General features: G+C 50.3%; 1 protein-coding gene across 1 annotated transcript in view; it reads right to left on the reverse strand.

Moving 5' to 3' along the window:
* Window positions 1–14,270, reverse strand: part of GABRE (gamma-aminobutyric acid type A receptor subunit epsilon) — an 84,165-nt gene that overhangs the window by 21,772 nt on the left and 48,123 nt on the right. The window contains exons 4-7 of the mRNA XM_065411007.1: window positions 13,869–14,089; window positions 13,097–13,179; window positions 7,905–8,042; window positions 2,934–3,086 (exon numbers count right to left, since the gene is read on the reverse strand). Coding sequence (XP_065267079.1) covers window positions 2,934–3,086; window positions 7,905–8,042; window positions 13,097–13,179; window positions 13,869–14,089 — 595 coding nt within the window. The remainder of the gene's footprint in view (window positions 1–2,933; window positions 3,087–7,904; window positions 8,043–13,096; window positions 13,180–13,868; window positions 14,090–14,270) is intronic.

The following is a 14,270-nucleotide window of genomic DNA, read 5'->3' on the forward strand; positions in this document are numbered from 1 at the left end:
GTAGTTTATAGTTATATGGAGAGGTTACATAAGAGTACATGATTATACTTCGTTATTCACATGATATATTCATACAAGACAGTCTACAGACATTCTTCTAAGAATCATTACTGTTATATAAGTAGTTTACATAGATTGTCATTGTATTCAGTGATGGTAAGAAGATAATTACAGTTGTACTAAGTTGCTTTAGACTTACGTCTCCAGCCAAGCAGATAACATCAAAAATATATGTTTTGTAATTAGGGGGTAGGGGTCTTATTATTTGCATAACTTCATAAAAATAGCAGACAGAAAAACTCTTCTCAACTTAGTCCATTCTACAAATGATGACAAATGTTTTGATGTATTACATGGTACAAACAAGCTCAGACTATCATGTGATTACAGATTTTTGCTTTAACTGAAGGCAAAGTAGTACAGCAAAATGCATAAAATATATCATGTGGGCTAAATATTTCCCCAAACATACTACTTTGAGTATATAATTGTATTTAGAAGGTTTCTGCCAATTTTGGCCAAAATTAGGCTGTTTCTATGAGTTATGGCCCTTTTTGTGAGTTTGATTTCTTTGGATTAGATGCCTGATAACATTTAAACATCTTGTGATACAGAAAAGCTGCACCACTTCCAGCATCTACATCCATGATATGTGCCTAACATGTAGCAATGAAATTTTTCTAGCTGATGGGTTACGCCTTAGTGCTCAAAATGGGTCTGGGCTAGTAGATTGTCCACTCTGGACAGTGGAGGACCAATAGTGAGATTCTTGGCTAAGCCTGTGATGAGTGTAAAATTCCTGGAGAAAACAATGGTGAATTTCTAGTAGGAGCGAGTTAATCTACGGTTCACCAAAGGCCGAACTCCTGTAACTCCATTGACATCAATGAATTGACACCCACGATGAATTTGGCCTGTGCAGTTAGAGCCCAATCCAAAGCCTAGTGAGTCAATGGATGTCTTTCCCTTTACTTTAATGGGGGTTGGATCAAATGCTTAAATATTTCATACGTGGGATCCTGTAGCCTATTCACAGGGAGCAAATGTGGAGGTTGCTGTCTCTGAAGATAGCTCCTGTGGTCAATAGTGTGAACTCAGCCAGAGTGCTGCACAGTACAGAGGGTTCTGGAGCAGGCAGTCTGCATACTCCTGCTTCTCCAGTTATCCTTCCTTCTATCCCTTCCACCCTGCTGAGGTTGCACAAGATATAAGTGGGGGTAGATTTTAACCTAATATATTTTCCTATTGTGTTTGCATTAGCATCTGGGATATGATTTAGCAGATTTTTCAAATACCACTGAAAGTAATGTAGGCTCTCTAATGTAGGCTGACTCTGGCTTTAAATACATTTGGGATTATTTTTATGAAATACAACAGGGCTATAGAGAGAATACATTACTTTTGACATCCTGAGTCTCAGCATCCCACGGGGAGAGCCCCCTCCTGGTAAATCCAGTTGTGGAAACCTGCCTTTGGAACGTATTTTACTGCAACAGTGCTTTTCCCAGCCCTGCTGAATGCCCTGTTTGTTGCCATTTATTCCTTCGGATGCTTAGAACGCAACTGATCTCTACCTCTAACATTAAACTCCCCACCCCGCTCCCTGCTTCTTTTTATGGGGGCGGGGGTTTGGCATTGCAGAGATTGTGAGAGCATCCAACTAGCCCTGTCCAATGATGATGGTCTCTCCAGTGTCAGAGGAGATCTCACAGGCCTGATGCTGTTATTAACAATCCAGGTGAAAGAAAATGAGTGTGGGGAGGGGAAGAAAATACAAGATGCACATCATACTGCAGAATCCAAATAGAGTTAAGAGCCTTGAAATGGGATCAGAAGAGCTAGAGGTGGTGAAGACCTGTTAGATCTCTAAATGCTATCTCCTGCTAGTGGTACCCCCTGCCTCCCCATATATAAGAACATAAGAATGGCCATACTGGGTCAGACCAAAGGTCCATCTAGCCCAGTATCCTGTCTTCTGACAGTGGCCAATGCCAGGTGCCCCAGAGGGAATGAACAGACAGGTTATCATCAAGTGATCCAGCCCCTGTCGCCCATTCTAGCTTTCAGCACACAGAGGCTAGGGACACCATCCCTATATAATGGAGACATCATGGGACAATAAATGGAGATTACTCTTGATCCTAACCAAAGAGTCAAAATATGCTTTATACCCACTTAAAGAGCCATCCAGAGATGGTGAGCAAACCTAGACAATGAGCAGGGTCCTCACCTTTCCGCTTGCCTTGCACTCCTGTGTGCACACACCTGCATGCATCTGAGCCTCAAACCTTTACCAGAGCCCACTGTCAGACTGACACCCCACTGGATAAAAAGTAGTAGCTCTACCAAGTGCACCAAAGAGATCTTCCCCCCGATAGCACTGTGCTCTCGGGAAGTCTCTGTTAGATACACAACTCATCCATGTGGCAGGAGAGCCATGGCTGGCAGAGTGGTGCAACAGGCACAGCCTGCTAAAGTGATCTAACACTTTTGTGTGTGTGTGTCGGTCATTGTCAGCGGCTTGGAGGAGAACAAGTGCCAGGGTTTTTCTCAGGCTAATGTGCAGAGACCCATGATGCACTGCAGATTCTCCACTAGCCAGAACTGCAGTCCCTGCTCTCTCTTGCTCTCGGGCCTGTGTCAAGAACATTACAAATGAGGTGACCTAGCATCTAGGATGCTGGGTAACATTTTCAAAAGTACCTAAGTCCCAGAGCCTCAAAGGCACTTAGGCACCCATTGAAATCTGTGGAATTTAGGTGCCTAAATACCGTTGAGGATCTGCACGCACATGGCCCAGCAGTCTAAGTCCCACGAATTTTCACTAGCCCTGCTGAGTCACTTAGACATTTTGGAAAATGGCCCTTGCCAGCTAGCTGCACACACCTCTGCTGAGACAACAAGCGCCGGAGGTACAGTACAGTCTGCCTTACCCAGAGAAGTCCTGGCCGGTGTGGAGTCTCTCTTGATCCAGAAGGAAACCCAGGACAAAACTACGGTCAGGATGCAGGGGATATAGGTCTGAATGGCAAAATAGCCCATCCGCCTGCTCAGATCAAAGGAAACCGTCATGACCATATAGTCCCCTAGGAAAAGGCCACAAAGAGGCAGACACGTCAGCATAGTAGGAGGTGGAGATGGTTAATCACCCTTTTATTCCTATTATCTATCATACTTAGTCCCCAGGACCATACTATCTGAGCCCCTCACAAGCTTTAATGTATTTAGCTACACAACACCCTGGTGAGGTAGAAAAACACTACCCCACATGGGGCAACTGGAGGCACAAAGTGACTTGCCCAAGGACATGCACAAAGTCTGTAGCAGAGCAGGGAGTAGAACCCAGTTTTTCCTGTGTCACAGGCTAGAACCCTAACCACTGGGCCATGCTTCCTCATTACCCTTTCGGGAACAAACTCCCCTTCATGAAGAACTTCATTGCCTTTTTCTTCCTACATGACATTGAGGGTGGAGGCCCATGAGACCTTTGAATTCCTGTGGCAAGTTTGTGGCTTGCCTCCATGGTTGACCATTTGAACATGAACAAACAGAGGGCCTGAAGGTGCCATTGACTGCTTTGCGAAAGAGCCAGGCTCTCAAAGCCTGATGCTGATTGGTGTCATTTGAGGCACAACTCACTCTCTCACCACCACGGCCAGCTATGAATGTCTATATGCAAAATTTCTACCTTAACACAAAAGAGGCTGAGAGGATCACAGCACTGTCACCTGCACCTCCATTTACTTGCCTCTCCTCCTTTGCTTTGACACTACACCCTTGTGTGCGCGTGTGCATCCAAACACAGTCCTAGGCACTCACCGTAGTGAAGTCTAGGAAGCAAGGAGAAGCTACACCTAGGCAGGGCTGCAGTGACAATGGGAGAGGTGGGATCCATTCAACATCTCTTTGCCATTAAAAGTATGGCTTATAACTCAGTCAGCCTGTCATTTTACTCCTTAGTCAATGTTGCTTACTGACAGATACTAGCCCCTTCTGTCACACGCGATCCTCCATAAAGCAGCAACTAATTTGCAGACATCTTTACATACTGGTCCACCCACCAGTGCACTGATCACCGATTCCTAGCTCTGCTGCTGAAGAGTTTCTTCTCCTTCAAATCTCTCCTGAAAATCCGCTTCTCCCAGGGAGCCTGCCCAGCAGCCAAGTCCATGTCTTCTCCTTCCTGAGCTTTGGCCCCATGTCTCTGTGTGAGGCAGAGGAGGTTTTGGGGGGTGAGGGGAAGAGCCAGCCCCTCCCAATGAGGGAGAGAGGAGGCTGTGGGGGTGAGGGGGGCAAAGCCAGCCCCTTCCAGTAAGGGGCAGGAGGAGCAAGAGGGGCAGAGCGACTCCCTCCCAGCATAGGGCAGAAAGGGGTTCTGGGGATGAGAGGGGCAGAGCCAGCCCCTTCCAGCATAGGGCAGAGAGGGGCTCTGGGGGTGAGAGGGGCAGAGCCAGCCCCTCCCAGCATAGGGCAGAGAGGGGCTCTGGGGGTAAGAGGGGCAGAGCCAGCCCCTCCCAGCATAGGGCAGAGAGGGGCTCTGAGGGTGAGAGGAGTAAGATGGGCATTTGAGCCGAGGAGGAAAGTGGCTAAGAACATAAGAGCTGCCATACTGGGTCAGCCAATGGCCCATCTAGCCCAGTAGCCTGTTTCCGACGGTGTCCAGTACCAGAGCATCAAGGGGCGGGCACAGAGAGCGATCCACCCCATCGTCCCTCCCAGCTTCAGGCAGTGAGCGCATTGCCCCGAGTATGGGGCTGCATCCCTGCCCATCCTGACTAATAGCCACTGATGGTCCTATCCTCCATGGACTTGTCTAGTTGTTTTTTGAACCCAGTTATACCTTTGGCCTTCACAACATCTCCTGGCAAGGGAGTGCAACCCATGTAATTTAGGGCTTGGTTTCCTCTGTCTGATGTGATTTACTAGCTGGCCAGCATCCTTCTTGCTATTTCTGTAGCCAGCAGCCTGTCCACTGCAATTCTCAGATCCATCCCACACGTGTCTATCAGTGCCATTGTGGGATATGCACGGCCCACTGCTGGCAGCTGGCATGGAGCTGGTCCGACTGATCTGTGCATGCAGCACCTGCCTGGGGGCCCCATGCTCTGTTCTCATTGGATGGGCTGCTACAGCCTTTGTCTGTCTGTCTCTACCTCTCAGCCTCTCTCCTGCTTTAATCCCTTTGCCCTCACTGCCAAGCTGCTAACTTTGGCATTTGAGCTTTTTAAACCAAGAGGTGTTGGCATAAATCTGCGCTTTTTGATGGTTTAACATATGTGCATGGTTCCCCGGCCAGCTGCTTTCACCGGGAAAGGAGATGGGAAAAGTGGTTTGTTTTGATGGGTCCGTTTCCCTTGCCATGGTGCAGAGTTATGGTGCCAGGGGGCAGGTTTCACATCTGTAAGGATGAGAGATGTGGCAGTGCCCTGTCCGTATTTCCCTGCAACGGATTCTTCGCTCCTACTTCCCCAAAGGGCTGATCCTGGAGAAACCCTTTGCTCCTGGTGGGAGAAGGCAATTCTCTCTCCATGTGCTGTTCAGTCCTGGCTCCCATGGGTGCTGTTACCATCCTGGAGTTTGAAGTGCTCCATTTCCAGTGCTCCCTCCTAGAGCAAACCGGTGTGTTCGCTCCCCATGCGTATACAGACTTGGGTTTCCTCCATACGGCTGCACCTCAGTTCTTAGGGTCCAAGCCTGAGGGCTTGCTGTCTTGTGTGGATCAACCCCACTCCCACTGCTCCCCTTTGCAGGGCTGTTTTCCTTTCATCAGCAAGGCTCTGCCCTCTTCTGGCGCAAGGGCAGGGGGATTTGATCTCCATGCTGTCCCTCTCCCAGGCCTCCCCTCCCGTCACATCACGCCAGCAATCCTACAGCAACCGTGTGCTACCAACACAGCGCATACTGGGGAGTCAGTGTGATAGGAACTCCCTATCACATCACATCTCCCCTCTTCTTCAGGAGGGCAGGCACTCCTCAGTGGTGATGCTCAACTGGGCTCTCCTGAATGCGAGGCCTCTGCTGCTACCTTCTGCTGCACAGCTGTGGAATTCACATCTCCCTCACTGAAAGCCCCCCTAATTTACAAGTTCACCCTGCTCCCCCTCTGCTGCCTACTCCACAAGTCCCAGTGTGGCAGCATTTTCTTCACACAGCTAATATTTGCCTGTCACAGACGCACCCCTCTCCGCTTGACCTTTTCTATGTGTAGTTGTGTTCTCTGGCCAGGCAGGCGTCTCAACCACTGCCCTGATACCTCCAGGTACAAGCCTTCTCCAGTCCCGGAGAGGAGCCAGCGGTGGTGCTGAAACCTCCTGCTCCTAGGGCAATGGAGAGAAGTGTTGACGATAAAAGAGATCACACTCCAGAAGCCAAATGGTAGAGCTAGAGACTGGGGGTGACAGAGGATTTCAGGTTCCCTGGTGAGCTAAGTGAAGCTGATGATTGGCGGTGGGGCGGGGTTCCCTGATGATATCAGTAAAGCCACTGATGACGGGGAAGGTCTGGGGGCTGAAGATTCTCCATTCCCTGGTGATATTGGCATTGCAAAGCTGGTTTACATTCATGCAGGTTTCTGCAGTGAGAGGCTGCAGCACATGGGAACACGGGCTGTCGTGTATCAGGCCCAGATCTGCTAGCTAAAGGCATGTGTTGCTACTGAGCTTGCCAGTGTGGAATTATAAGTTTTCACTCCCCTCCTGTCATTCTCCACTGTCCTATTGTCCTTCCTGAGACATTAATTTACAAATCTTTGCACTTCAGCAGCATCTTTCAAGGGAGGCTCTCATAGCACAATGCAAATGTTAGTTTATTCACCCTCACACCTATTCTCACCCTCAGTTTACAGAGAGGTATGCAGTGGGCCAGAAGGCTTCAATGACTTGCCCAAAGTCACACAGCAAATTCATAGCAGGGCAAGGAGTAAAACCAAGGCGTCCTGACATCCTTCCACTTACTCCTGCTGTTAGACACCACTGTTGTCTTCACCTCCAAGGGTTTGCTTAGCTCCATTACCATCATACAACACAACTCACTTGCATTCAGGACAACTAGCACGTGGCAGGGTGGCCGTTAGATGGAACCTGAGTTCAGACTGAATATGTCCCCCAGCTGCAGCCGCAGCCACAACTAACAGCAACTTCTGCATAACGTTCCATCAGCTGTCCTGTCCTGGAGATGGGCTAGCAGCATACTACAGCTATGGCTTCAGCCAGGACATTTACACTCAGGAGCTGTCCTGAGACAAGGCCCTACTTCTCATTTACTCCTCCACTTCTCAGCCATTGACTCCCATTCTGCCTGGCCCTCATGCTGTCCCCAACCACACTCTTTATCTCCATTCCCCTTCCTACCTGACCCTTGCTGTCTCTAGCTAGGTCCTTTCTCTGCTCTACTCCAGCCTCAGGCTGTGGGTGGATATCCTGTGCCTCTGTCCTACCCCATACTGTGCCTAGCTACATGCTGGGTCTGCTGCCCTTCTCCATGGGCTTTAGCGAGCATATCTCCCTACAGGTTGCCTGTAGCTGGACCCTTCTTTTAATGACTCTATCTTGGGCTTTACGGCTTCCTGCTGTAACCCTCCCCATCTGGTGCTTCCCACCAATCCCCTAACCACTCTGCCCTCTACTACTCTGTGCACATGCTCTCTGAAACTGGGGAGAGCCCCCTTGTAACAAGCAGTGTTTCTATTAATATAATTAATGGAGATATCCCATCTCCTAGAACTGGAAGGGACCTTGAAAGGTCATTGAGTCCAGCCCCCTGCCTTCACTAGCAGGACCAAGTACTGATTTTGCCCCAGATCCCTAAATGGCCCCCTCAAGGATTGATCTCACAACTCTGGGTTTAGCAGGCCAATGCTCAAACCACTGAGCTATCCCTCCCCCTATTGGGCCAGGATGCCTTACCAGCCCCTGTCCTGAGAACTTCTGATGTGTTCCTCAGGCCTGTGAAGTCAAACTGATAAAGTCTCCAGGTGCGCTGGTCTGAGACTTCAATGGAGTAACGCCTCCAGCGGTAGATAATCTCCTCTCGCGGGTAGCCATCTGGGGACGGGACAAGGACATAAGGACAATGGGTGAATTGCCATGACACCTTGTGCAGAAATAAGAACCTTGCATGTCTCTTTGGTGCCATCTGCTCTGGAGACAATTTGGACTGCAGTGATATATTAATGTTGCTATTTCGTATTTCTAGTGTGGTCGTGCCTAAAGGCCCTGCTCATGAGTGGGACCCTGTTGTTCTAGGCACTTTGCAAACACACAAGAAGATCTGGGCTGGGGTTCTCATTGACTCAAAGGCCATTATGCTTAATGAGTCTGACCTCCTGCATAAGGCAGGGCCTAGTTTCCAAGGGGAGTTGGGCACCTAACTCTTAGGCGCCTTTCAAAACCCAACTATGGTCCCCAAAGAACTTACAGCCTAAAGAGGCAAGACAGGCAAGCAGTAATACACAGATGACAGAGAAGCACTGGCTTGGATCCCGAGCCAGTGTAAATCAGTGTGGCTCCACAGAAGTCAAGAGAGCTAGGTTGCTTTACTGCTCCTGAGGGTCTAAGAGCCCATTAAAATATCCAAAGATCCCTGTCTTTTGTAGTTCCAGCCCTTTAACACTGCCTTCTCCCCATCCCTTGATCCAGGTGTCTGAGCCAACACTCCTCCATCCACCCTGGCCACCCTACAGATCACCTGGTTTTAGCCCTTCCCATGACTATGCTTGTTTCTATTTTAATGCTTGTGCATTGGCTCACTCTTCTCTGCTGTGGTCATTTCAGACCTGCATCAACTCCCAACTGTACATTGCAAGCTTCTACTGAGCCATTATGACTGCTTTGTCCCTCACTCCCCCCCCCCCCCCCCCCGTGTCTGAGAGATCTAGCCCTGTAGACCTACACGGCCCTGCAGGCTGACGTGGCAAGCGACTACCATTCCCTGTAAGAGCAGACTGTGGAGCAGGTAGCTCACTAGAGCAGTGGGTTCCCTCTCTGTGTCGTAAATTGGCTCAGCTTAGTCTGCATCCCAATAGGCCAAAAGGAGTAAAGGTTGAAATCCAACACTAAGGGTGGGATCCAAGCCTTAACTCTAGTGGAGTTACACGGTGTGGGAGCCCACAATTGGGAGAACAGTGGGTTTGCTGGTCAGGATTGTGGTGCACTGGTGCTGCTGCATGGGAGATCATGGCTATGGCATAGCAGAGGGGGCTGCAGGATCTGAATGAAAAATTTAGTGCGGGGAGGCAGTGTGGCCTAGGGGATAGGACACTGAACTACAACTCAGGAGACCTGCATTCAATTCCTAGTGCTGCCACCGCTTTACTGGGTAACTGTAGGTGAGCCAGTTCCCCACTCTGTGCCTCCATTTCCCCATCTGTAAAATGGGGATAATATTACTGCCCTCTTCCGTAAAGCACGTTGCGCTCTGTGGCTGAAAACAGATAAGTACTAGAAGTGGATTAGATGCTATAGGTCAGGGGTGGGGGTGGCCCCTGGATTGGAATAATGGGGTGCTGCAGATCAGGGTCGAGATGCACAGGAAGGACTGAGTGAAACAGCAGGTGTGTCGGGTCTGGACTGAGGTGTTTGAACTGGTGTGAAGGGACAGGCAGGGATTAGCAGGGGCACGGAAGCGCACCAGCAGAGCTAAGCTGGTCTAAGATGGGAAGGAAGGGGGTGGGGCATGCCAGCAATTGGGTGCAATGGCAGCACTGCCTGGGAGACACTCGCTCAGGGCTAGGCCAGAGGAATTATCCATCACTTTCATTCATACCTAAATTCAGCTAAGAAGGTAACTGCCACTCAAACCCTTGGGAGATGTGCTGAGAAGCTGCATACTGGGCTGGAGGGCCTGGGGCTCCCCTTTGCCCTTCTTTCCTGGGCAGCCCAGGGCATGGGCTCAGCCTTCCCATGCCTTGCTGGGAATTAGTGTGTGGTTCCCTGCCCCCGGATCAGCCATTCCTGTGTGATCTGAGGGGGGGCTGCGGCTGCTTTGGGCCAGGCACGGCTGCAGCATCACAGCTGGTAGGCAACAGAATCAGACAGACTCCCCTAATGAGCGGCGCATCAGCAGCCAGTTAGCTGGATCAGAGAGAGAGGTTGGGCTGTAATTAACGGCCAGCGGCTGGCTTAAGGGACTGCTGTCAAAACTCTTCTCTCTCTTGGCTCCATGCCACACTGGAGTTCAGCACTCATCCTGCACAAGTCCCTGGGGCTCATATGCTCGCTCTCTTCCATTGCTTTTCAGCAAACAGTCCCTGGAGAGCCCCTGACAGATGACACCCTTCAGAGGCCGGAGCAGCGGTGCAGGAGAAGCGTTGTATTTACCATAAGACCTATAGGCTGCTGTCTTACTATAGGCTATAGTCCGAGCTGAACTGGAACCAAAGGCTAATCTGACCCCAAAGCGTGAGATGGGTTCCTTTGCTTACATCCGCTACAAGTCTATCCAGAGGGCTGCCTCCTGGGTTCCAGCCTGTATCCAAAGGAGATCACCGGGCCCTACAGCCAGCCCCTTTATTATTGGTGACTCAAAACACCGATAGTGGGGGCAGAGGGGTGACCTCATTCCTCATTGATGACATTTGCAGCCCCCCGCCCCGAGGAGCTTGGGAAATGACCCAGAAGTAATGCTGTGCTATGGCATGGGCTTTCCCATGTGGGATTGGGGAAGCTCAAACCCCACCTGATCAAATCAGGTTGCTTTAAAGGAAAGCTTAGTTGTCCATGCAGAGCCACTCCCAGGGTGTCTGCAGCCAGCTGGAAAATGGGTAATGGTAGAATTTCATCAGAGTCACACCACATGGTGAACAAAACGCCCTAAGGCAATGGTTCCCAAACTAGGGGCACCGCTTGTTCAGGGAAAGCCCCTGGCAGGTTGGGCTGGTTTGTTTACCTGCCGCGTCCGCAGGTTCGGCCAATTGCAGCTCCCAGTGGCTGCGGTTTGCTGCTCCAGCCCAAAGGGGCCTGCGGGAAGCGGTGGCCAGCACGTTCCTCGGCCCGCGCTGCTCCCTGCAGCTCCCATTGGCCGAGAACGGCAAACCATGGCCACTGGGAGCTGCGATTGGCCGAACCTGCGGACGCGGCAGGTAAACAAACCGGCTTGGCCTACCAGGGGCTTTTCCTGAACAAACGGCGCCCCTAGTTTGGGAACCACTGCCCTAAGGCCATGTCTACACTGGGTGAGCCCCAATTTCAGCTATTAGTGGCCAGTGACCGGTACTGCTGCACTGCTGCAATCCCAGCATAGGCAGCCGAAACTGCTGTTAGCACTGATGGTGCTTACCTCCGTGCAAATAGCGGCTTTGCCTGGTTACACGAGGGCTAGTACTGGTGCAGCTACAGCAATGGCTGCAACCAGGCCAAAGCTCTGCTCTGATGCTTCTCCTTGCCTCTCCACCCACCTCCCAGCCTGAGCATATCTCCAGTTCCCCAGCAGCTGCACCTTGCAGCAGTGGTTGCTTCTCGCAGGCCTGGTTTTATTTGTAAAATGAAATGTCAAACTTGTTTTGAAGCAGGGATCTTGATGCCTCTATGATAGCTCCTTGAGGGAGGGGAGACAGGGAGAGCCTGACAGCATAACTAAACTGTGTTTCTAATTAATTGTTGAGCATGCATGGCGTGTACTGTTAATTAGCAAAGAATGAGGGAGGGGCAAGAGGTGGGAGGGGATGAGGGGACTGTATCTCCTCCGCATTTTATTTTCCTCATAAGCAGCTCACAGTCGCATGGTCTGAATCTCGTCAGTGGCAGGGAGATGGGGAGGGAGCTGCTGGAGGTTATGAAGCTCTCATCTGCTTTGCAGTCTCCTGATGCTGATCGAAATCTCTTGTGAAGACATAAAATGGAATGACAGGCTCCAAGCTAAGTTACTGGTGGAGCCCAGTAGATAGCAGGCACCACCGGTGCCGCCCGCTCCAAACTTGGGGTATGTCTACACTGCACGCCGAGCCTGGGCTCTGACTCAGGTTTGAGTGCAAGCCATGCTCCTGTCCACACACAAATCAGTCTGACTCGGGTTAGAAAACACACAGGACCCAGGTCCTCAGGCCCTGATAGGGGGATGGGTCAGAGCCCAAGTCCCGCTGTGACTTGGGTCCAAGCCAAGTATGGATGCAGCTCGCTCAAGCCACAGACTTGCGTCAGAAACTCTGCATAGTGCAGTATGTTAGCACGGCTGTGAGGCCTGGTCCAGCAATTATAAACTCAGTTTTACAATGCAGTGAGGATTCTCAGGCACAGGCTTGGAAATACTGAGTCCACTAGCCCGGGTCCCACAGAGCCAGGCTTAGAGTGAATGTAGACATACCCGTAGGGTACATCTACACAGGGAAAAAAAACCCTGTGGCGGCTAGCCTCAGAGCTTGGGACAAGAGACTCGGGCTTGTGCTACAATGCCGTAAATAGCTGTGCAGACGTTCTTGCTCCAGCTGAAGCCCAGGGAGGGGATGGGTGTCACAGCCCAAGCTCCAGCCTGAGCCAGAATAGCTACATGGCTATTTTTAATGCTGTCGCATGAGCCCAGCAACCCAAGTGTGTAGACCTGTGCTCTGAGACTCATGGAGAATGAGCTCCAGGATCTCTGCCCTGCTATGTCCCCTTGTGCCACTCTGGTGGCCAAAGAGCATGGGCTATATCTTATCACCCTTGGCTTGGGGGAATCCACACTGGGTCATCATAGATGGCCCCTACACCATCCTCCCCACTGCTCCTGGCTGGAGTGCAGTGTGCTCCAGCTACCTTCAATTGATAGATGATCCCATGGGGACCACTGCCAACTGGTGTAAGTTAAAACGACCTCCAGGCTACTCTAACCTGCTCCAAGGCTGGACAGATAATCAGGGAGCATAACCAATATCCCCATTTCCCCAGTCCCCCTCTATTGCACTGAGCAGAAATTTAATGCAGCACAGAATCTTGTCCCAGGAGCAGGAGGATGTCCCAAGACATGGTTGAGGTCTGTTGCTGGTGCTGTCTGGGAGAAGCCCAGCAGTACAGGAACATGGGGTCTGAATGAACACCTACCTAACAGAGTCTGTTCTCCCTGGTAAAGAGTTTGGGCCTGTTGAGTTTCTTCCTTAAACCGTATCTAAGGCACTGATACTCACAACTGGAGAAAACCAGCGGGCAGGAGTGCGTGTCCATTGGAAAATTCTGCAGCTGGAGTAGACATTCCGCCTCTATGGTCAGCCTGGAAGTGAGACAAAAGACTCAGCCTCAATGCAGCTTATTCTGACTTCAGACACAGCTGTGTAATAAACCCACATGGGAATTTTCTGGCAAAACAGTTGTCAAAAAATGCTGAGTTGTCAAAACAGAAATGGTTCATAGGAAAGGGTCAGGTTCACCACATTTTTTACTCAACAATTTTTTGGATTTTTTTTTTAGAAATTGTTGAAATGTTTCATTTTGACATTTTTGAAACAAAACATTCCAGTTTGAAATGACTGTTCATTTAGAAATTTAAGCTAATTAGGGTAAAAATGGTCAAAATTGAAATAAAACATTTCAAAAGAGTCAAACTGATTTTTTTCCCCACGGATTTTCGGTTCACAAAAATGTCCATGATTTTGAATTTTCATCCTGATTTGGGATGGTAACACTTTTTGATATCTCTGTCTAGCTGCGTAACCTCCATAGCACCAGGAACTCCCAGCACTGAGATATCACTGCATCCCTTCTGCTAGATCACAGCACAGCCCCCAGTGATGCCCAGCACTGAGATACCAGTGCATCATCTTGCTATATGGTAGCACAGCACCTGGGAACCTCTTGCACTGTGACCCAACTGCATCATCATCTCTGTGCTCCAGCACAGCAGCACAAAGCTGCAGGGGTTATTTAGTTGCTTTGCGTTTGCGGCTGATGCCCGAGACGTACCGGAGCGTGTAGAGCACCTTGCCATCATTCCAGATCCTGAGCAGCTGGTTGGGTGTGGTTATCCAGTGTGAGTCGGCCCGCTTGGAGTTCCTGAAAAAGGTGTCTGGGATCCAGATGCGGCTCACCATGTTAGTGTTCAGAGTGAGGGCTTTGAGGGTACTGTTAAAGCGAAGGCGCCGGTCATACCAGGTCTGAGCAAAGAAGATATCAATGGTATATTCCTGCCAAAAGAGACAAGAGAGCATATCCTATTATGAGGAATTATCTAGCCTGGAACAGACACACAGCGCTTTGCTCCCAAAGCCCAGAGTGCAGGGTCTTGGGGCCACTGAGTCAGATCCACACCCAGAACTCCTGGGAAACAGAAGATGAAGAAGGCATCCAGCTGGAGTGAGCAGGGGA

The sequence above is a fragment of the Emys orbicularis genome, chromosome 9, assembly GCF_028017835.1.
Source record: "Emys orbicularis isolate rEmyOrb1 chromosome 9, rEmyOrb1.hap1, whole genome shotgun sequence".
Taxonomy (NCBI): Eukaryota; Metazoa; Chordata; order Testudines; family Emydidae; genus Emys; species Emys orbicularis.